Source organism: Vigna unguiculata, chromosome 7 (genome assembly GCF_004118075.2).
Source record: "Vigna unguiculata cultivar IT97K-499-35 chromosome 7, ASM411807v1, whole genome shotgun sequence".
In the NCBI taxonomy this organism is placed as follows: Eukaryota; Viridiplantae; Streptophyta; class Magnoliopsida; order Fabales; family Fabaceae; genus Vigna; species Vigna unguiculata.
This window is the reverse complement of record NC_040285.1, coordinates 30,290,886-30,312,261: the sequence shown is the minus strand read 5'-3', so window position 1 is coordinate 30,312,261 and position 21,376 is coordinate 30,290,886. Positions and strand designations below refer to the sequence as shown.

Here is a 21,376-nt window from a genome sequence, read left to right as displayed (position 1 = left end):
ATGAGAACTCTATCTATGGAATCTTATGAGTTAACCATGTCTAAACATTTTCAACTGTACTAAGCTAAACATTTCTTCTGCATCTTGTACCCTATTGCTAAAGATAACTTTATTCATATTGTTCCATAGAACCAAATAATTGTCACTACATACACCTCCCCAACTTATTGTTCTTACTACTCAATTGTACTAAATGGAAGGAAGTGTTGTTCTGGTAAATTATGATGTGCAAAACTTACTCCAATCCACGTATCATAAATGCTCCACACTTTACTAGCAATCCTGCAGCTAAAGAACAAATGACTCAGTTTCTTTCAACTGGTCATGTAAAGCACATAGAGTGTTAGATGATATAATATTGTGTTTAATAGTTGGGCTCAGCCCATTATGTATTTCTGGGATTTGGCCCATTATCAATATAAATAAACTGTCCTTTGTGTAGGGTTTACACAAGGGAGATTAATCCCAAAACCCTATTTCATCTTATTTTACATGGTATCTAGAGCTTAGGTTAGTTTACTACAGTCACCGTCCCGCCGCCGCTCATTGCCGCCGCTTCTGCCGTCGTCACCGTCGCCTCTGCCGCCGCCGCCATCGTCGGAGCTGCAGTTTCGACCGACGACCAGACGGTTTTGTTCGTCTCGGTCAGGCGACTCCAACGCCGCAGAGATTGCCGCCATCGGAGTTCTCACGCGCCTCCACGCGCCGCCGCAAGCTCCGGCAGCCGCCACCTCTCCGCCGCGCGTGACGGCGCGTCGCCGGTCGTTTTCTGCGCCGATCAACTTCGCCTGAATCGCCTTCTTGAGCTCTTTCTGAATCTGTGGTTGTTGTTTCAATCGGAGCACCTTGAATTTTTAGGGTTTCTCCCTCTATGGCTTCTTCCGCTGCCAATTCGGGTGTGTCATCTTCAAGCACTCCGCTGTCTGAACCCTCTGTTTATACCAACTACGTCAATGTGCATTTATCCATTGACAAGTTAGATGGCACAAATTACGCGACATGGGCATCCGATATCAAACTTTGGCTCAAGAGTCAAGGATATGAAGATCATCTCACCCAGAGTGTAACTACAGTTGCTGCAGATGAAGTTTCCTGCTGGACGAAAATTGATGCCCAATTATGCATCGTCATTAAGTCCACCATTAACTCTTCGCTGAAACAAATGTTTCGTTCATATGAAACATGTTCAGACGTTTGGGCACAGGCCAAGTTGTTATACACCAATGACACTCAGCGTCTTTATGGTGTTTGTCCGGATCTTTTCAAAGTTGTTTCTCCGCAGAGTCCTGGACCCATGGCTGAATATTTGGGCAAAATTCATGCCCTTCTGCATGAGTTTAATGAGTTATTGCCTCCGGCCTCCACTCCAGCTGAAGAACTTGAGCAACGGTCAAAGTTCTTTATGTTGTTGGCATTACATGGTCTTTCTGATGAATATTCCCATGTTCGCGACCAGATTTTGGGGTCTCCTGTTGTGCTCAACTTCACTGCTACTAGTTCTGCCCTTTTACGTGTGCCAAGAAAACAAATCATTGATACATCTACTTGTGCTGATGATTCCTCAGTCTTGGTCTCTCAGCGGGATGATCGCAATCGTTCTCGCAAGCCGGGAAAGGGACGACCCAAGTGTGACCATTGTGGCAAATTAGGCCACAAGATTGACAAATGTTATGCTCTACATGGACGTCCTCCTCGGTCTGCTGCAGTAGTTCACTCTGACCCTCCTCCCCGATCAGCGACTGTGGATCCTGCTTCATCTGATACTGCAGGGCACCCTGCCATTTTCAACAACTTTCTCAAATGGTATGAGGAACGTCAGAGTTCTAGTTCCACTACATCTGCCTCTGTTGCACGCACAGGTACATCATTCGTTGGCCTGACTCACTCTGATTCTCTTGGTCCTTGGGTTCTTGACTCAGGCGTCACAGACCATATTACTGGTAACAAATCTTTATTTTCTTCTTTGTCTTGTCCGGATCATTTACCCTCAGTTACAATGGCTGATGGGTCTAGAGTCTCATCTCATGGTGTTGGTACTGTTAATATTTTTCCATCCATATCCATTGATCATGTTCTTTATGTTCCTGGGTCTCCATTCAATTTATTATCTGTCAGTCGACTAACTCGTTCTCTTGATTGTATTATTTCCTTTACCAAAGATTCTGTTTGTTTACAGGACCGGAGTTCAAGACACATGATTGGCACCGGATGTGAGTCTCATGGTCTGTATCATCTTCGTCCTCCTTCACATGTTGGCGCAGCTATGGAATCACCATCCCTTCTTCATGCACAATTTGGTCATCCCAGCCTTGCCAAACTGCAACAACTTGTCCCCAGCTTGTCCAAGTTATCTAGTTTGTCGTGTGAGTCTTGTCAATTAGGAAAGCATAGTTGTAGTTCGTTTCCTTGTAGTGTCTCACAACGAGCTTTGTCCCCTTTTGCATTAGTTCATTCGGACATTTGGGGACCTAGTTGTGTTAAGTTTACTTTAGGTTTTCAGTATTTTGTTACTTTTATTGATGATTATTCAAGATGTACTTGGTTATATTTAATGAAAAATCGTTCTGAGTTGTTCTCTATTTTTCAATCATTCTTTCATGAAATTAAAACACAGTTTGGGGTTTCTATTCGAAATTTGCGGAGTGATAATAGTCGTGAATATCTCTCTCAATCCTTCAAACATTTTATGGCTTCTCAGGGCATTCTTCATCAAACATCATGCGCTTATACACCCCAACAAAATGGAGTGGCTGAGCGCAAGAATAGGCACCTTATTGAAACAACTCGCACTCTTTTAATTCATGGCGCAGTTCCTTCACATTTTTGGGGTGATGCGGTTCTTACTGCTTGTTATCTTATTAATCGCATGCCTTCTTCAGTCTTGCATAACCAAGTTCCTCATTCTATTTTATTTCCTCACGACCCTCTTCACCCTTTACCTCTTAAAGTCTTTGGGTCCACATGTTTTGTTCATGATTTTAGTCCTGGCTTGGATAAGTTGTCTCCGAGAGCCCACAAATGTGTGTTCTTAGGATTCCCCCGCTCACAAAAAGGGTATAAGTGTTTCTCTCCTTCCCTCAACCGTCATTTTATCTCCGCTGATGTCACCTTTGACGAGTCTTCTTTTTACTTCACACACCCCTCTTCTCGTTGTGAGCCACCATCTACTACTATAGATATCCCTGTTGTGTGTGATCCTCCTAGTGTGCCCACTTCCAGTGCCACCTCGGATTCTCCTCAGCCACCTCCGAGTGTACCTATTGCAGATAGACCACCTCTTCAGGTTTATAGCAGAAGACATCGTTGCCAACCACCAACACATGACTCACATCAAGTGCCGAGTTATTTGTCTCCTCTGGTTCCAACAACTGAGTCTGATCTTCCCATTGCCCTTCGTAAAGGTATGCGTTCTACCCGTAATCATTCCCCTCATTATGCTGCTTTGAGTTATCATAGAATCTCTCCATCTTTTTATACATGCCTTTCGTCTATTTCCTCTTTGTCCATTCCAAAATCTTTAGGTGATGCATTAGCCCACCCTGGTTGGCGTCAGGCCATGCTTGATGAATTGAGTGCTCTCAAGCATAGTGGAACATGGGATCTTGTTCAATTACCATCCGGGAAATCTGTTGTTGGTTGCAGGTGGGTCTATGCTATCAAAGTTGGCCCTGATGGCACTGTTGACCGTCTCAAAGCTCGCCTTGTTGCCAAAGGTTACACACAGATCTTTGGTCTGGATTATGGTAATACTTTTTCTCCAGTGGCCAAGATGGCATCTGTTCGCTTATTCATTGCCATGGCTACTCTTCGCCAATGGCCTCTTCACCAACTTGATGTCAAAAATGCATTCCTCAATGGCGATTTGAATGAAGAAATTTATATGGAGCAACCTCCGGGTTTTGTTGCTCAGGGGGAGTCTTCTGGATTGGTTTGTCATCTTCACAAATCTTTATATGGCCTAAAGCAGTCTCCTCGGGCCTGGTTTGGAAAATTCAGTAGTGTTGTTCAACAATTTGGCATGTCTCGCAGTGAAGTGGATCATTCAATTTTTTATCATCACTCCAGTGCTGGATGTATATACTTAATAGTGTATGTTGATGACATTGTTCTCACAGGAAGCGACAACCTTGGCATCTCCCTCTTAAAGCAACATCTTTGTCGTCATTTTCAGACCAAAGATCTTGGAAAACTCAGGTATTTCTTGGGTATTGAAGTAGCACAATCTGATAGTGGTATTGTCATATCTCAGAGGAAATATGCATTGGATATTCTGGAGGAAACTGGATTAATGAATTCTAAAGCAGTAGAAACACCCATGGATCCTAATATTAAACTTCTACCTAAACAGGGGGAGCCTTTCTCAGATCCTGAACAGTACAGACGGTTAGTTGGAAAGTTGAATTATCTTACTGTTACTCGTCCTGATATTTCCTTTGCTGTTAGCGTGGTGAGTCAATTCCTTAATTCCCCATGTGAAGAACATTGGAATGCAGTTATTCACATATTAAAGTATATCAAAAGCTCTCCTGGAAAAGGTTTACTATATGATTCCAACTCTGATACAAAAGTTGTATGTTATTCAGATGCTGACTAGGCAGGATCTCCTTTCGACAGAAGATCTACTTCCGGATATTGTGTCTCAATTGGTGGTAATTTGATCTCTTGGAAGAGCAAGAAACAAAGTGTTGTGGCAAGATCTAGTGCAGAAGCAGAATATAGAGCTATGGCTTTAGCCACATGTGAACTTGTTTGGCTTAAGCAATTGCTTCAAGAATTGCAATTTGGAGATGTCACTCAAATGACACTCATATGTGACAATCAGGCTGCTCTTCATATTAGCTCTAATCCTGTCTTTCATGAGAGGACCAAACACATTGAAATTGACTGTCACTTCATTCGAGAAAAAATCCTATCCAGGGACATCAAGACCGAGTTTGTCAACTCAAGTGATCAATTAGCAGATATTTTTACTAAGTCTCTTCGAGGACCTAGAATTGATTATCTTTGTAACAAGCTTGGTACATACGATTTGTATGCACCAGCTTGAGGGGGAGTGTTAGATGATATAATATTGTGTTTAATAGTTGGGCTCAGCCCATTATGTATTTCTGGGATTTGGCCCATTATCAATATAAATAAACTGTCTTTTGTGTAGGGTTTACACAAGGGAGATTAATCCCAAAACCCTATTTCATCTTATTTTACATAGAGCATTATCAATCATCACCCTCCTAAGACTTAAAGTTTGAGTTAGTATAAATTCTTGAGTTTGTATTCTATGTGCTTAGTATTCTTGAGTTAGATCAACCTGTGAGCTTGGACCTGAATAAGAGAAACTGCACCTTTTCAGAGACAGAGAAACAAGTTTTGTCAGAACATCAGCCCATTGGTCTGGACCAGGAGTGGGCTGGACAATAAGCTGTTTAGATAGCACCTATTCTCCATTCGAAAGCCCATCTTAATTGTGGTTACCACCTGGACTGCCTTAGTTGCGGCCTCTTTGGGGGTTGCTTAAATTTTAACATCAAGAAGAGTGATTTATTCTCTCATTCCCTAGAGATATAACTTAAACAGAGCTTATTCTCATGTTACAAGTTGGTTTTGTATAGTTAACTTATGTCCAAACCTAGATTCCATGACTTTCCATGTTGACGTTATTTATGTTTTAAAAATTCACTTTTTTGGTAGATGACACTTCACCCCTCTTAGTTAAAGATAGTTGAAATGAACGAACTGAGTTCATCATGAAGATCTTATTTGACTTGATGGATTTTTATTTGAACATTATTGAGAGGGGAAATGAAATGCCTATAATAGCTGGAGTCATTACAGGATTGCTGCTTGATTCCAGAGTCTCCCTTTTATTTGGAAGGAAGAGGTGGGCTTTTTGAGTTTATTGAAGAGAGGCTAAAAGAAAATGGGCATTTTGTTATTGTGGTAGCCGAAGGAGCAGGTCAGGAATATGTTGCTGCAGAAGGGCATGATGCAGGTAAAAAGGATGCATCAGGGAACAAGCTACTTCTTGATGTTGGTACATGGTTATCTGATAAGATCAAAGTATGTTGCATTATCTTTCCTTTATTTGTATTTTGTCTTGGTTATAGATGTATAATATTCGTAGAAATGTATAAGATGTACCTACACCTTTTTAAATTGACTGGACTTGAGACTGCATAAAATTGGATATCTTTTCGATAGTAGAGTTGAGTTTAGTACTTAAAAAGATTTATGACCATAGCAAAAACATCCACTCAAAAGAAAGTCCTGCATTTCTTTTCTGAATCTGATTTATGCCGATGGGGCCAGTTAACTTGCTAAAAGACAGATTCTAGAGTGTTAAATATCAATTACAGTCATCTGTAATTTTCTTGTTTCGTTTTAACGATGCTTCCTCTCCTTTTAATCATGACACTTTGGGAGAATGCGGAAATTGGAAATTCGTTAATGTGGACTTTACAACTATCCCATCATAACTTCATAATTTAGTTCAACAATATAGTTTTCTGATTATACTTTATTCTTTGTTTGAAAGCCACCTTATTATGGTCATCTTTAGGCCGGAAAGGACTACCTATGGAGCGACTGTCAAAAAAGGCTGAACTGAGCGTTGTAGAGTGCAGAAACTTGGATTTGTCATCTTTTAAGTTATTCACCGTCTCTTCATTGACATATTTTTTATTGCAGAATTATTTCACAATGTTTCGAAAGATAGCAGTGAATATGAAATATATAGGTATTTTCTTTAGTTTCCCAAGAATATTTTTTATTTATTTTAATGAAGGTTGCTTGCCTCTAACAAATAGCTTGATAATCTTTGGAAGAAATGTCTTTCAAATGCGTTATCCAATAGATCTAAATATTTGTCAATTTTACATGCTATTGTATTGTATTGTAAGCTAATTTGTAGAAGTCCTACTTAGGGTTTCTATGAATTCTTGTTTTTAACTCGTGAATAAGTTAATTTAAGTGTATGAAAAAAATTATTTCATTTTTTAACCTTTTTCTTCTAGAGATGTAGTAATTATTCGCTAATTTATTTAAAAACAGTTAATCTTGGAGCAGCTTGCTCTACTTGAAATCTTGAAATTTGTTATTTTCGTTATAAAACTCGTTCATTATTTTCATAGATCCAACGTACATGATTCGAGCTATTCCAAGTAATGCCTCAGACAACATCTACTGCACTCTCCTTGCTCATGGTGCTGTCCATGGAGCTATGGTAGGATTCACTGGCTTCACAGTCGGGCCTGTGAACAGTAGACATGCTTATATCCCAATTGCTGTGAGTGGTTTATTTCATTAACTCGTGTATTTTCAATTCAAGTAAATTACTCTCATTGCAAAACATTGTGCTACGCTTAATCTTTTAGTATTTTTGTTTGCTTTGTTATTTTCTGATACAATTATATATTCTATTAATTACCTATAGATGTTCTACTCAAATATCTTGTGTTGTTTTCTTCACTAGGTTATCAGTTTTTACATACTACAATTCAATAGAAAACTTTTCTAAACTAAAACATCAAGGGTTGTGGGATAGAGTAATATATTGGAATAGTTATTAAATTGAGCCATTGAATGAATTCCATGCCGTACAGACTCTGCATTCATACTCAACATCCAAAAGACCAACTGTTCCTAATGGATGAAACCTTGTGTACCCATGTTAGAATAATCAATTAGCATTTTGATTCTTATTGTTGAATAAGCTTTCCTAACGTCCACCTGGATTCTCCCCTAACAACTTGCCATTGTTTCTTTCCACTTAGCAATCTTCTACACAAGAAAAACATAGAAAAAGTGATTTATTCTTACATGCATTAAGGAAAATACCATACATTAGTCTTTATAGAGACTTTTTTCTTGGGCCAAAAAATTGAACTGGTATAACTAGGATAGGACTAACTATTAGAAAAGATGGCTGAAGATGAAGAAAAGAAAGCTTGCCTGCATGCCAGCCAGGCACAAAAATATGCAATTTTTTTATGAAAGTTCCAGGAGGTTGATGAAATTTCTTAAATTTAAACCCTGGAAATAAATTTGCCACGGAAATTACATGCGGCATCTGAAACCACAAGAAAACTGAAGCTCTTTTTGGGTCCATCTCATCTCAGACACCATCTGACAGACCCTGACTATCAACACTTACAACATGCTGCATTTTTGTTTGCTTTTTATAATTGGATATCTTCAGTGAAAAGACATTCATTATTTGATAATTTCTCCATACAACTAGTCGTTTCTGTTAAGTGTGTAACTTTGTCGGAGATTTTGTTCAACATCGTTTCTCATATTATTATTTTTCTTGTTGCAGCGTGTGACTGAGAGGCAGAAAACGGTCAGGCTGAGTGATAGGATGTGGGCTAGACTTCTTTTATCAACGAATCAACCAGGTTTCGTTGCATCTGATCAAGAAAGAGTTGACAAATAGGTCATCAACTAATACTATATGATTATTGGATTATGACCTCTATCCAGGTTTATTGATATTGATTCATTTCTGTTAATTGATGCATTAACATTTATTTAGCATACGGGGGGATGATACTACCTATCCATTTTGTTAATTGGGGGTTGCCTAGAATGTGTTTAGCAATTAAAAAAAAAAAAATTGTTGAAAACTGTTTCAAGAAAGTCTCATGTTAGCCTTATGTTTTATTTATTTTTAAAATGCTATAACTATTGAGGGATATGCTATGGATATGAAATTTTTTAATCCATGGCAACATTTTAAGTCCCTGAATGCACCTAATAGAAAAAAAAACTAGAGTAAATGAAAAAAAAAACAAAAGTTAAATAAAGGTAAGAGGGAAATAAAATAAAAATTAAATTCTTTAATTATCTTCTACGTATTCATATTTCTGTGATACTAAATAAATTCAATCTTATCGATCAGTTTTATGTTTGGATGATGCAGTAACATATGGTAGCTGATACTGCCTTTTATAATAGGGAAGTGGGCGTGTTGAAAATTAGAATTGAATAGCTTTTAGACAGGACAGCAGGCACCGTTAGGGTGGCTAGGGTGGTGGCGTAACCGTAAGAAATTTGTACTTCTAAATACCCTCTTTTCTTTTTGTCACTGTCTAACTTTTACACAAATGAAAAAAATTCATGTATAGCATTAAATGAAGATTAATTTTAATTTATATTAATTTAATCAATAGTTTTTACTTTAGTTTTATAATTTAAAATTAAGTTAAAATTAAAAGATAATGTTTGTTTTCAATGATTGATTGAAATATACTCTAAAACTAGAAAGAAGAGAGAATATAGATTGCAACTAAGAGAGTGAGAAAGATGGGAAACTCCCATCTATATACATAGAAAGTAAATATTGAATCATTTTTCCAAAATAAAAAATAAAAATAGTTTACAAAGTTGCTAACATAAAGCGAGCACGAGTATAAAGTGAAATAGGAAGGTATATTTATCATTAATTTTCATAGAAGTGCTTCATAACTTCAGTTATTTTAGAACAGACAGAGATAGATGCATCATTCCCTTCATTATACGTACTCGTCTTACAAGAGTCCAATTATGCTCAATAATCAAATTCAGTCACGTGTCTGCACATTTTAATATTCGTAAGAAAAACAATAAAAAATCATTCAGTAATTATCCTTGTGGATGCAAGTGATTTACGAGCGTGCTTGTGTTAATCAAGGCAAGTATATTTTTACACTTTAACATACATCAGATTGATGATGTAGTTGAAGAGTCAGTCTCGTGTTCAAAAAGTGAAATTCCTGGTTTACTTGTTTTCTTTTAATCAGAAAAAAATGAATCGATCATCTCGAAAAAAATGATTTTGGAGATTTGCACTGTTGAATTGACTTGTGTCTATTGAAGTGTCGTACAGATGCAGTATACTTGTACAAAACTAAATTATATCTGAAGATTTAGAGATAATACTTATAACATATCTTCTGCTTTGTTGGTTCTAGCTAAGCCACTACGCAAGTGTATAAAGTATACGTCAAAGACAATGCTTCAATGCTTTGATGTGATTTGTCTAAAATATCAAAATTAATGTCCTTAATCGTCTTGATACAAGTTGAACCATATATTTAAAACAGCAGCCTTTTTTCTAGCTTGCAATGCAGTGTATACTAATCAGCAAGAAACAAAGCAAAAACAAGTTGTTGACTCTCTGCATACAAGTTGTCAAGTTTCTTGTCCCTATTGGTTTACTTGATTTATTTGCTCTTTGTACAAAACAGCTGTTTTGCTAACTGCCAAAGAGCAAGTTGAGCATCTAACCAATAATGATTATGTTGCTTCAATGTGGGGTACCCAAATAGAAAGATCATTTAATTTGGATAAGATTATGTACTTCCAGAGTGAAAACCGTTTAAGTCTCCATTCCCATTAACTACATAATGAATTCTGATGTATCAATAGGGACCATTTTTTCAGTGACAATTTTTTCTCTCTCAAATTCTATATATATATTTTTTCTACCCTTTTATACATCCCAAATAAACCAACCCTGTTCAAGAGTTCTTGTTTCTCAAAGATGGCCACAGAAGAAGAAATTTCAACTCTGAAACTGATGCGCCAATATCTCTTGGGAGATATTTCAGACCCGTTTCTCACCAACCTCATCCCTGTAAAAGTTGAAGACTCCTCATCAGAACTTGATTTGGATTCAAAGTTTTCAGAACAGAGCAGCTTCTGCAGGTTTCTAGAATGCTTTGATTTTGAAGCAGACAAAGAACTGTCAAATCTCACTTCTAATCATAATATCCAAAACCCCTTTGCTACAAGTCCACTCCAGAATTCTGATTTGGAAGATCCAATTGTGCCAGTGAAAAAGGAAGTAACATGTTGTTATGAGGCAAGGCGTTACAGAGGAGTGAGGAGAAGACCATGGGGGAAGTTTGCTGCAGAAATCCGTGACCCCAAAAGGAAAGGTAGCAGGGTGTGGCTAGGCACGTATGACAGTGAAATTGATGCTGCTAAGGCTTATGATTGTGCTGCCTTCAGAATGAGGGGTCAGAAGGCTGTGTTGAATTTCCCCTTGGAGGCTGGAAAGTCTCATCCACAACCCAACACTTCTGGCAGGAAGAGAAGAAGAGACTACTCTGCAACTGTCACAACTTCAACTCATGTATGTCATGAAAAATAAGTCACTGTAGGAGTGAGTACCATGTTTTTTTTGTCAGTTAAATAAGTTAATGCAAAGTTTTGTTATCTAAAACCTTGAGTTATGGCTAAGGGAAGCATATGGGATGAAATTGAATTCAACACTGTAATAGAGAAAATGATTTAAATGTGTGTTTTATTATATGCATTGGAGATAGGTGTCTATACATAACAAAAATGTGTATTTGTTCATACAAAGCTCTCAAACTAAAATGTGTGATAATACTCACCTTAGTTTGATTTATATATTTCAGAATCACTGACCATGTTGAAAGTGATTTACTTCCTATTGTAATAGTTAGTTTTTCGATTAATGTAATTGAACAAAATATTTTACTTTTCAATCACAATAATGTAGTCTTCTCTAATTATCTAATTATAGAGTCAATTAGAATCTATATTTTATTACAATGTTTATTTATATGAAAGTAATAAATATCCATTTTACAATTTCATCACAGATTTTGAACAAAATTATAAACTACATCACCCGATGTGATGTTAAATGATAATCCATAAAGCATGATGGAGATGTGTCAATGAGCAAGGACAAGGATTTATTTGAAGAACTTGAAGAACCTATGACAAGGGCTAGAGTAAGGAAAGTAAGGGAAGCTCTTCAACATGTGTTGTCCATATTATTTGAATACAAGTCCAAATTTCAAGGAGAAAAGACCAAGGTTGTGAATTGCATCATAGTCCAAATGGAGAAGGACTAACACGCCACTTTGCTGCAGTTTTTTTAAGTTATTAGTTTGTGTAAATAATGGTCTAATCCTTTATAATATTGGCTAACCAAATTATGTTTTTGGTTAATCAATTAATGGGCTTTAATTTGGTTTTATTTCAAATTGTGATAAAGGCCTAATGGACAACTTAGTCATTAGCTCTTGAAAGACTAAGAGTATGCATACTTGAATGTTTTTGGTGACTTTTGGGTTGTCACAATTTCAGTTACAATCAGCCATTAAATAGTGGAATTATTAACTTAAGTGTGTTGTTTGCAATCAATGAGTCTTTTGTAATTTTGATGGATAAAGATTTTATATAAACCGAATCATTTTCTATTAAGAAGATAAGTTGAATTTTATTCAGAAATATTAGATCAGAAATATTAGAGTTCACCTCTTTTATCTCAGTGAAAGTGATTCTCCTAAATTTTTGAGTGATTCAAGAACTCTTGGTTATATCAAAGGACTTTTTCATCATTTGTGTGATGTCTCCTTTGGAAATAGTGATTATTTCTTTCCACCTTTCATATTCAACTCTTGTGCTTTCTTCTCCACCCAAATTTCAGAAAAAAGAAAAAAAAAACTCAATTTTGCCCAAATTTATCTTGTGGTCATAACTCTCTTTCTACTTTCCCAAAATGAGTGTTTCTTAAACCTAAATTATAGTTTAAAATGTGAACTTTCACCTCATTCTGGAATCATGTCAATTGAAGTTTTACAACTTAAGATATTAACGTTTCCACAATATTGTCCTGGCTAAAATTTCAACATTTTCCTAATCCACCTTTTTCACTAATTTTCCAAGTTTCCTACAAGGTTCTAACTCTAAATATCTTAAGTTTGTCACCCTTGTGCAAATAGAGTTCACATCAAAACATGATCACATAAGTTCAACTAAAAGGTGAAAATTTTATGAATGGGATAAGGAATATCTCTACTTTTGCATATGTAAGTATGATTACTATAAACAAATACAAATTTATAGTAATCATGATTATAGGTTTAATCATGATTTAGTTCATTGAAAATTTTGAAAACTTTGAATTGAATTTTTAATAAATTTATATAGACTATTAAATACTTAATAAATTTAATTTTTTCAATTGAATTTGATGTTAATTTAGTGATATAGTTATTAAATGACTCACGTTATTATTATCTTACCATATTATCGACATATGTAATTTTATTATTTTATTATTTTATAACCTATAATTTTATATTTTATGATTTTACAATTTTAAAATTTTATTATATCTTCTTTCAACTTAGTCTCAACAAACTCACTCTTCGAATTTCTCTCCAATTCTCCCTTGAACCCTAGTCCACCCTTGCCGAAAAGGTCGTTATGGTCATCGATGCTTCCTTCAACCTTAGTTGTGACTTATGTCTCAACCTTGGCCGCATCGGCTGCCTCATCGTCCTGACAACTCATCGAGTCGACTGCCTCTTATCCCAGGATGTCGTCGTCAATAGCAGCGACGGAGGATGCAAGGGGCAGGCGAGGGCCACGGCCCCCCTCCCCCAAATTTTTTATTTTATTTTTATTATTTTATATTTAATTTTTTTTAAATTATATAAATTTTTAAATTTTTTTAAATTGTTTATATTTTTTAAATTAAATAATATTATATTTAAAATTAATAAAAATTAAATTAAGTATATTTTTATTTATTTTATAAAGTACAATAATAAATATTAAAATATAAAATTAAATATATAAAGAAATAAAATTATTAAGATATTTTTTATTTTCTCTCTCATTGTCTTTTGAATTTTTCATATGTTGTATTTTTCTCTTATGCTTTTTCTTTTTTTGTTACTAAAAAAAATTAGACATAAACTAAGTATTTTTATCTTCATTTTTCTCATATTTTCTCTTTCATTATTAAATAAATAAATAAGGTAACTTTCTTTTGCCTCACTTAATAGTGAACTATTTGTTTAACATTTAGCATTATTTTTTATCTCATGACCTTTTTGTATATTCATTTTTTATTAATATAGAAGAAGAAACAATGTACTATGTGATCTTTCATAGTCGATTTTTAATTATAACTTTGATTATCATACTTTTTTTTAGTAATTATATCTCTCAACTTTTGATTAGATTATGATAAATTATTTTTTAGTCCTAAATTTATTTTTTAAATAGGTATATTAATGAAAAACAAAAGAATATTTTTTTTTTAAATTGATAGAGAAACTACTAGTGAAGATGAAAACATGATAATATGGTTGTTTATCGCATAACAATTAAATGAAAGCTTGTGAATATTTTTGAATCAAATGCATGTTAATAAAATGGAAGATGGATATTTTGCAGATAACATGGTTATTTACATAAAAAAAGTTAACTGAAAAATTTAATTATAATTCAATTTACCATGAGTTCAAAAATATGAAAAAACGATAGACATTCTAATACATATATGTAATTTTTTTGATAATTATAAATATACTAGATTATGTATTCATTTTTATTAAATTAATCACAATAATATTAAATATATAAATTTTTGCGTATATTATTTTGGCTCCCCTAAAAATTTTGATGAAGATCCGTCATTGGTCAACAGAGCTCGTAGAAGGTGATCAAAGCCTCTGCGTCACTGTCGATGGTGTTGTCGTCGTTAGACACATGCATATGTCATGGGACACATTCGGCCACCTTGATGCACTGATCAACAACATTGATGTCAAAGGTAGAGATAACAACGAGTCAGGTCGGTCACGGATAGTGATTACCCACAATCCAACAAGCAACAAAAAAAATTCACCCACTACCGTATGATGATCTACAAGTGCCCATTTAAAAAATATCCACATATATTTAAAAAATATATTTTATAATTTTTTAAAATAAATTTAAATAAAATTAAAAAAAATATAAAATTAAATTTAAATTTAAATTTAATTTAATCTAATAAAATATAATAAACTTTAGTTTTAATTAAATTAAATTTAATAAAATATATATTAAATTTAATAAAATATAAATATAAATTTAATTTAATTTAATAAAATATAAATTTAATTAAATTTAATAAAATATAAATTAAATTTTAATTTTAATTTTTTATAAATATCAAATATATATATATATATATATATATATATATATATATATATATATATATATATATATATATATATATATATATATATATATATATATATATACAAATACATATAATATAATTTCCACAATTAATCTTTTTATAAACAAATATTACAATAATCACTACTTATAGGTGGTCCCTCCTTATAAACTATCCATCTTAAATTTTGTTCATAAATACCCTTGAACACGTATAGCCACAGCACGGATATTTAATTATCAACTCGGATCCGGAGGGATCAGAAAAATTTTAATATAATACCAGAATCAGTAAATATTAGTAATGCAGGATTGGTTGAATTGAAATTCGAGAAATCTCGACTTTTTTTTGGTTGTACGGAAAAAAATTTATTAGATAAAATTATAAGATGAACAAATTATCCCTGTAATAAAAATTATTATTATTATTAATATTTTTTGTATTATCTATATTTTTATTATTATTATTATTATTTCCAACTTCCCCTTTCTCTATATTTTTTTTTTCTTTGGACTCAACTAATACAAATAAAAAGAAAAGAAAAACATCATTCTCTTATGCGTAGATTTGGTTATCTTGTGTATAGAATTGGTTTTCATAGCCGTAAAATTAATTATCAGTTGTATAACTATTATCACCTCAGTTCTGGTCACAAGAACAACTTTATCTTTTACTCAGAACAACTTTATCTTTTACTCATTGTAACTTCTGTTGTTATTGTAATTCAAAATATCATAACTGTAATAATTGCATTAAGTGTGGCAGTTAATAGTTTCTGTTACGTTTCTGTTTTTGTATAAATATTTTGTATCTTCCACTTTCAGTGATATGAGAAATACATTCTAATTTCTCTTACTCTCTATCAGTGTATGCATTATACTCTTCTCTCCATCTCTCTGCTAACAGTGGTATCAAGAGCCCTTTCGACCCAGGAGGATCTGAGGGTGTGGCTTAGTGTGATAGAAGCTTGTTACGTGTATTAGCTTCATGGCTGCTGGAGGCGTGATTTCTGGCAACTTACCTGTGTTCGATGGCACAAGTTATGGTGATTGGTGTGTCAAGATGGAAGCCATTCTTGGTTTCCAGGAGGTGGATGATATAGTAAAGAAAGGACTGCAAGAACCAGCCAAGAATGCTACAGATGAAACAAAAAATGCATACAAGGAGAATCGAAGGCTGGATTGCAAAGCTCGGATGTTACTGCACCAGTGTGTATCTGCCACTGCTTTCCAGAAAATCTCAAAAGCCACAACATCCAAGGAGATATGGGACATCTTGCAAGAAACATATGGTAATGCTGGAAAAATTAAGGCAGTTAAACTACAGTCCCTGCAGCGACAGTATGAATTACTGTGCATGAAAGATCAAGAATCAGTTGCAGACTATCTTGGAAGGTTGCAAGTTTTGGTCAATTCCATGAGAACCTGTGATGAACCTGTGAAGAACAGCAAGGTTGTGGCTAAAATCCTTCGAACACTTACACCCCATTATGATCACATCGTTGTTGCCATTAAAGAATGCAAGGATCTTACGACGATGAGTTTTGAAGAATTGCAAAATTCTTTAGAAGCTCACGAGCAGCGGCTGATTGAAAGAAAGAACAGTGAGAAAAGTACTGATCAAACCTTCAGTACTAGAGTTGATAATCAACGTTTTCGAGGACGTGGTGGCAGAAGAGGAAGAGCGAATCAGCTTCATCCTTACCTCCACCTCCAAAGTCAGCCTCATCCTCACCTCTACTTACAGCAGCCCGATCCTAACCTCCATCTCCCAAGTCAGCCTGATCCTCACCTCCACCTCTCAAATTAGCTTCATCCTCACCTCCACCTCCCAAGTTAGCCTCAATCAAACCTTCACCCCCCAAGACAACTACACTCAACCCTGCACCTCCCAACTCAACATTAACTTCAACAAGTGCATATTCCAAATTACTTTTTACATTATCATCTACAACTATTGCTTCTGACACAATGTGGACCACAAACAAATGGACTTCTCCAGTACGCTTAGCAACGTTAACCATATTAATTGACCCATTATCATCATACAAAATTTGCAAATGTTTATCTACAACATACCACAACTCTTTAACAGCTAAATAACTCATAAACTTAAGTGTGTCTAACACCTCAAAATACCCCCATGTGTCTGGGTCACATGACCAATCATCAATAAATTCACCCACATATAAAAGGCCACCATTTTGAACAAAATGTCCACCATGGTGGACCACAACCTTAAATCTCTCGTCACACATCTAAAAACAAAAATAAAATAACATAGTATCAATTAAACGGGGGACCACAACTGAAAAACGCATAAAAAAAGAGAAACATAAGGGGACCACCGAAACATAAAATATTAACACTCTCTACTATCGAAAGCGACAACACAAACAACAAATCAACGAAAATTTACACTTTATAAACAATAAACAACACAACTATAAAAACCCACCGCAAATGAGACCACCATAAACCAATATTTACAATCAACTAACCTCATTGACGCTCCAAACCTTCGAACTGCTTGAAGACGAACTTCACCCATGAACAAAGCACAATTTCAAAGTGGAATGTATCGAAGTGGAATGTAAGCGGAAGAAGATTTCAGCAAATTGATTTTCCCCTTTTTCACGAACCCTAATTTCGTGCCTATGAACCATTATTTTTCCCCTTTTTCTCGCTGCACAATTTCTCTCGTTGCACTTAAGTTACACTTGCCTACTTTTTAACTTTTTAACTTAACTTAATTATTTTTTTCCGAATTGTTAAAATTAAATAAACACACTGCCAACAAAAATGCATAACGAGCCACGTCAGCTAAACAGTTCTACGTTGTCATTGTTCCGTTAACAATTTTAACATTGTCCGCTAAAAGGACTTGATTGAATGCAATTTTACAAAATTGAGGACCAAATTGACCAAACAACGAAAATAGGGACCAAATTGAATATTTTTGACGAAAATATGGACCAAATGTATATTTAAGCCATTTTGAAAACATTGTAAACCAATTTTAAAAAAATTATATAACATGATTTCTATAACAGAATTTTCAAAACATAATTTTGAAAACAACCTTTCTTAAACGTATGAATTGGATTTAAAAAAAGATTTCTCCTAACTAAAAAAAGAGAGTAATATATATATATATATATATATATATATATATATATATATATATATATATATATATATTGGTGTGTATGATCTTTCAAAAAAAATTTCTAGAATGAGTTTTCTAAAACATAATAAATAATTTTCATATAGGGTTGATCATGGATTGAATTTTTAAAGATCAAGTCCAGATTCATCTTAAATTCAAATTATTGGATCAAGATCTAAATCCATCTTTTTTTTGCATAACAAGTTTGGATTATTTTAAAATCCAAATTCAAATATTTGAATCAAGATATAAATCTAGATTTAAAAGTTTGGATCAAGATTTAAATTCATTTCCAAATATTTGGAACAAGTTCAACATAAAGAAATCATTTTTTATAAAAGAAATTTAAATTGAGATTTCAAAAACTTGTCTCATCGAGCCGAAATAATTGAATTTGGTAGAGTTTCATCTGGGGCCAATTCGACCAAATTTCGGCTAGACCGACTTGGCCGAATTTCAGTTAGGCCAATTAAGTTGGGCCAACTTGTTGAATTTCGATTGTGGTCTACTCGGCCGAAATTTGGTCAGGGCTTACTTGGCGAAATTCGGTCAAATTTTGGCTAGGGGTTTACTTGGCCAAATTTCGGTCGATTCCAACTTGATTGGATTCAACCGAATTTTGACTAGGATCGACTGAGCCTAATAGGGCCAACTGGGCAGAATACAGTTAAATTTGAGTTAGGGTCAACTGGACGAAATTTCAGCTTCAACCAAATTTCGGTCGAGACAGACTCAGTCGAATACATCCAAATTTCAGTCGCAACCAACTCGACTGAATACAACCGAATTTTAACCAGGATGAATTCAACCAAGACCGATCTTCACCCGAATTCTAGTATGAAAAAATGGATTTGTGTCTTGAGGGTAAATTCACATGGCTGCAATATGTGAAAAAAAATAATTGATATATGTAAATGTTTTAATACGGAAACACAAGAGACATCAACCTACTCATATAATGATTGTCGGAAGAACAAAGAAAATGATGGGAACCTACTCACATGAATGTGATTTATTATTTATTTCTCAAAATGAAGTGGGCTCCATTCCATTCACACCGATCTACATTTAAAAATGAATATCCTGAAATCATGAACTCAATACAAAAAATTAGTTATTAATTTTCTTTATTAATTATATAATACGTACTTATTATATCACCTAAAAAAAAGAGGTTTATTTGATGTTGGGAAACAAAAATTCAGAGGTAGAAAGGGAAAGCAAAACGATAAGAAGATAGTGATACAATAGATGAAAATGTGAGGATATGATTAAGCCATAGACTTCAACTGGGAAACAAGATCTGTGATGAAGTTATCGTCATTATCAGATAAAAACTTGCCCCATTTCATGCGGTTTTCTCTTATGTGTTTCCCTGCCTCTTTCTCATATTCCACCATTAAAGTTTTCAATGCCTTCAGAACATCCTCTTTCTGAAAGTACCCATCTGTTTCCCTCCTATTTATCTCAACCCCTGCCTCCAAATCCTTCACAACAAGCTTCGTGATGAAAAACTGGTCAGCCTTCAAAGGCAACAGCACAAGTTCACACTCATTCACCATAGCTTCCACCACTGAACTAAACCCTGCATGACCTACATGGCACCCAACACTAGGGTGTTTCAGCACAAGTTGCTGCTGAAACCAACCAGTGTGCACCAATCCCCTATCCTTCACTCTCTCCAAGAACCCTTTTGGCAGTGTTCTCTCCAACTCAGATTCAGCACACAGATCCGATGAGAATTTTAGAACCAAAATGAAAGGTAAGCCGCTGAGTTCTAATCCACTTGCAAGTTCTTTGATTTGATCATCATTCAGAAAAGCCTCACTACCAAATGAGCATAATACTACAGATTTGGCGGGGAAAGTGTCTAACCATTTGGACCACTTTTCCTCTAGCACACCCCTTGATGGCTCAGGGACAAGTGGACCGGACACCAAAACCGGTTTTCCAAATTGCTTTTCCATGTACTCTAAATAGGGTCCTTCAATTTCCATGCAACTTCTGAACACTATGATGGAACACTCACCAAAGCCTTGCATGACTCGCTCATAACCAGTGAGATTTTCACCAAATCTTTTGAAGAGGAACATTAAGTCCATGGCCTCGAAGTCCTTGAGGGAAGCATCAGTTTGAGGGTACCCAGGTGGAGGGGTTTTAAGATCCTCAAAAGTGATGTTTCTTCCCTCAACATTCGAGAATCTGGAAGGCACAGTAATGTAAGAATCAGCAATGGCAGGGAAGCTAGAGAAACGAACGGATTTGACGCCGAGTTCAGAAGCAATTTTTGGGAGCCAGTGTTGTGCAAAGTCGAAGAAAACATAGTGGGGTTTGAGTTTCAACAGAAGAGACTTCAGCTGAGGCTGAGTAAGGTCGATGGCATGCACAAGATTTGCAGCCAAGTGAGGAGGCAAATCAGCGGTGCTGCTTACGCCATTTGGGAACTGCAGTGAGATAATATTTATGGCTGGATTCAGATTAAGGGTTGATCTGATTCTGGAAATGTTGGACTCAGCTGACAATAAGGTTATACGAACACCATGAGAGAACAACTTGTTCGATAACTGAACAAAAGGGTTAATGTGACCAAATGCAAGAAATGGGAACATAACAACATGAAGCTGGTCCTGTTTCACAGAGTCAGTAGACATGTTTATGTTGTGTGTTTTTCACTGATACTCACCTTGTTTGTTTGATGAGGTGGTAGCTGTTACTTATATGCTGAATTTGGTATATTTATTGATGATTTTGTTATGGTTGGATCAGGATCCACCGCTGTGGGTAGTTGAGACGTGTGGTTCTAATAGTTCTGCAAACGTGTTGCAAACCTTAGCAATTGCAAGCACTTCTATAAGAATATTGGATGTAAAATATAGGCTTAAATACCTTTTTGCTTTCATAGTGTTGGTTGCGGATGATCCTCATTTTGACAGAATATTTAAAATGATCCTCATTTTTATCGAATGTTTAAAATGGTCATCATTTTCGCAATTCATGTTTTATTTCGTTCTTTTCTGTAACGCCGTTTAAATCATTAACGGAACATTGTATAGGTGGCACAGTTTGTATTAGGGTGTGTTACGTGTACCGTACATATGGCTAATTAACGTTAATTTCTCAATTTAGGGGAAATTTTGCAATTAGAGAAATTTCTTCATCTTCGTCTTTGTTGAGCTCGGATTTGCAGAGGAAACAGCTGGGTGTGTGCTCCTAGCAGTCTTCCACATG

The 21,376-nt window shown here is 35.0% G+C and overlaps 3 protein-coding genes across 4 annotated transcripts in view; 2 read left to right on the top strand and 1 right to left on the bottom strand.

Annotated features, from left to right (window-relative positions):
- The window catches only part of LOC114191051 (ATP-dependent 6-phosphofructokinase 4, chloroplastic), a 33,344-nt gene extending 24,666 nt beyond the window's left edge, over window positions 1-8,678 (top strand). Inside the window, exons 11-14 of one of the 2 annotated variants that reach the window (XM_028080205.1) lie at window positions 5,833-6,057; window positions 6,685-6,733; window positions 7,128-7,282; window positions 8,315-8,678. In XM_028080205.1, coding sequence (XP_027936006.1) covers window positions 5,833-6,057; window positions 6,685-6,733; window positions 7,128-7,282; window positions 8,315-8,431 — 546 coding nt within the window. In that variant the 3' untranslated portion in view covers window positions 8,432-8,678. Of the gene's footprint in view, window positions 1-5,832; window positions 6,058-6,532; window positions 6,734-7,127; window positions 7,283-8,314 lie in introns of those variants that run through there. The other variant, XR_003605916.1, reaches the window with a different exon arrangement.
- Window positions 8,679-10,375: 1,697 nt separating this feature from the next.
- Window positions 10,376-12,081, top strand: LOC114191052 (ethylene-responsive transcription factor ERF107-like). The gene is made up of 2 exons (XM_028080206.1): window positions 10,376-11,113; window positions 11,610-12,081. Exons 1-2 carry the CDS (start codon window positions 10,520-10,522, stop codon window positions 11,655-11,657), a joined length of 642 nt encoding a protein of 213 aa, XP_027936007.1. The 5' UTR covers window positions 10,376-10,519; the 3' UTR covers window positions 11,658-12,081.
- A 7,064-nt stretch (window positions 12,082-19,145) lies between these two features.
- On the bottom strand, window positions 19,146-21,101 carry LOC114189740 (UDP-glycosyltransferase 79A6-like). The gene has a single exon (XM_028078410.1). The coding sequence runs from the start codon at window positions 20,797-20,799 to the stop codon at window positions 19,420-19,422; it is 1,380 nt and encodes a 459-aa protein (XP_027934211.1). The 5' UTR covers window positions 20,800-21,101; the 3' UTR covers window positions 19,146-19,419.
- Window positions 21,102-21,376: the final 275 nt, after the last annotated feature.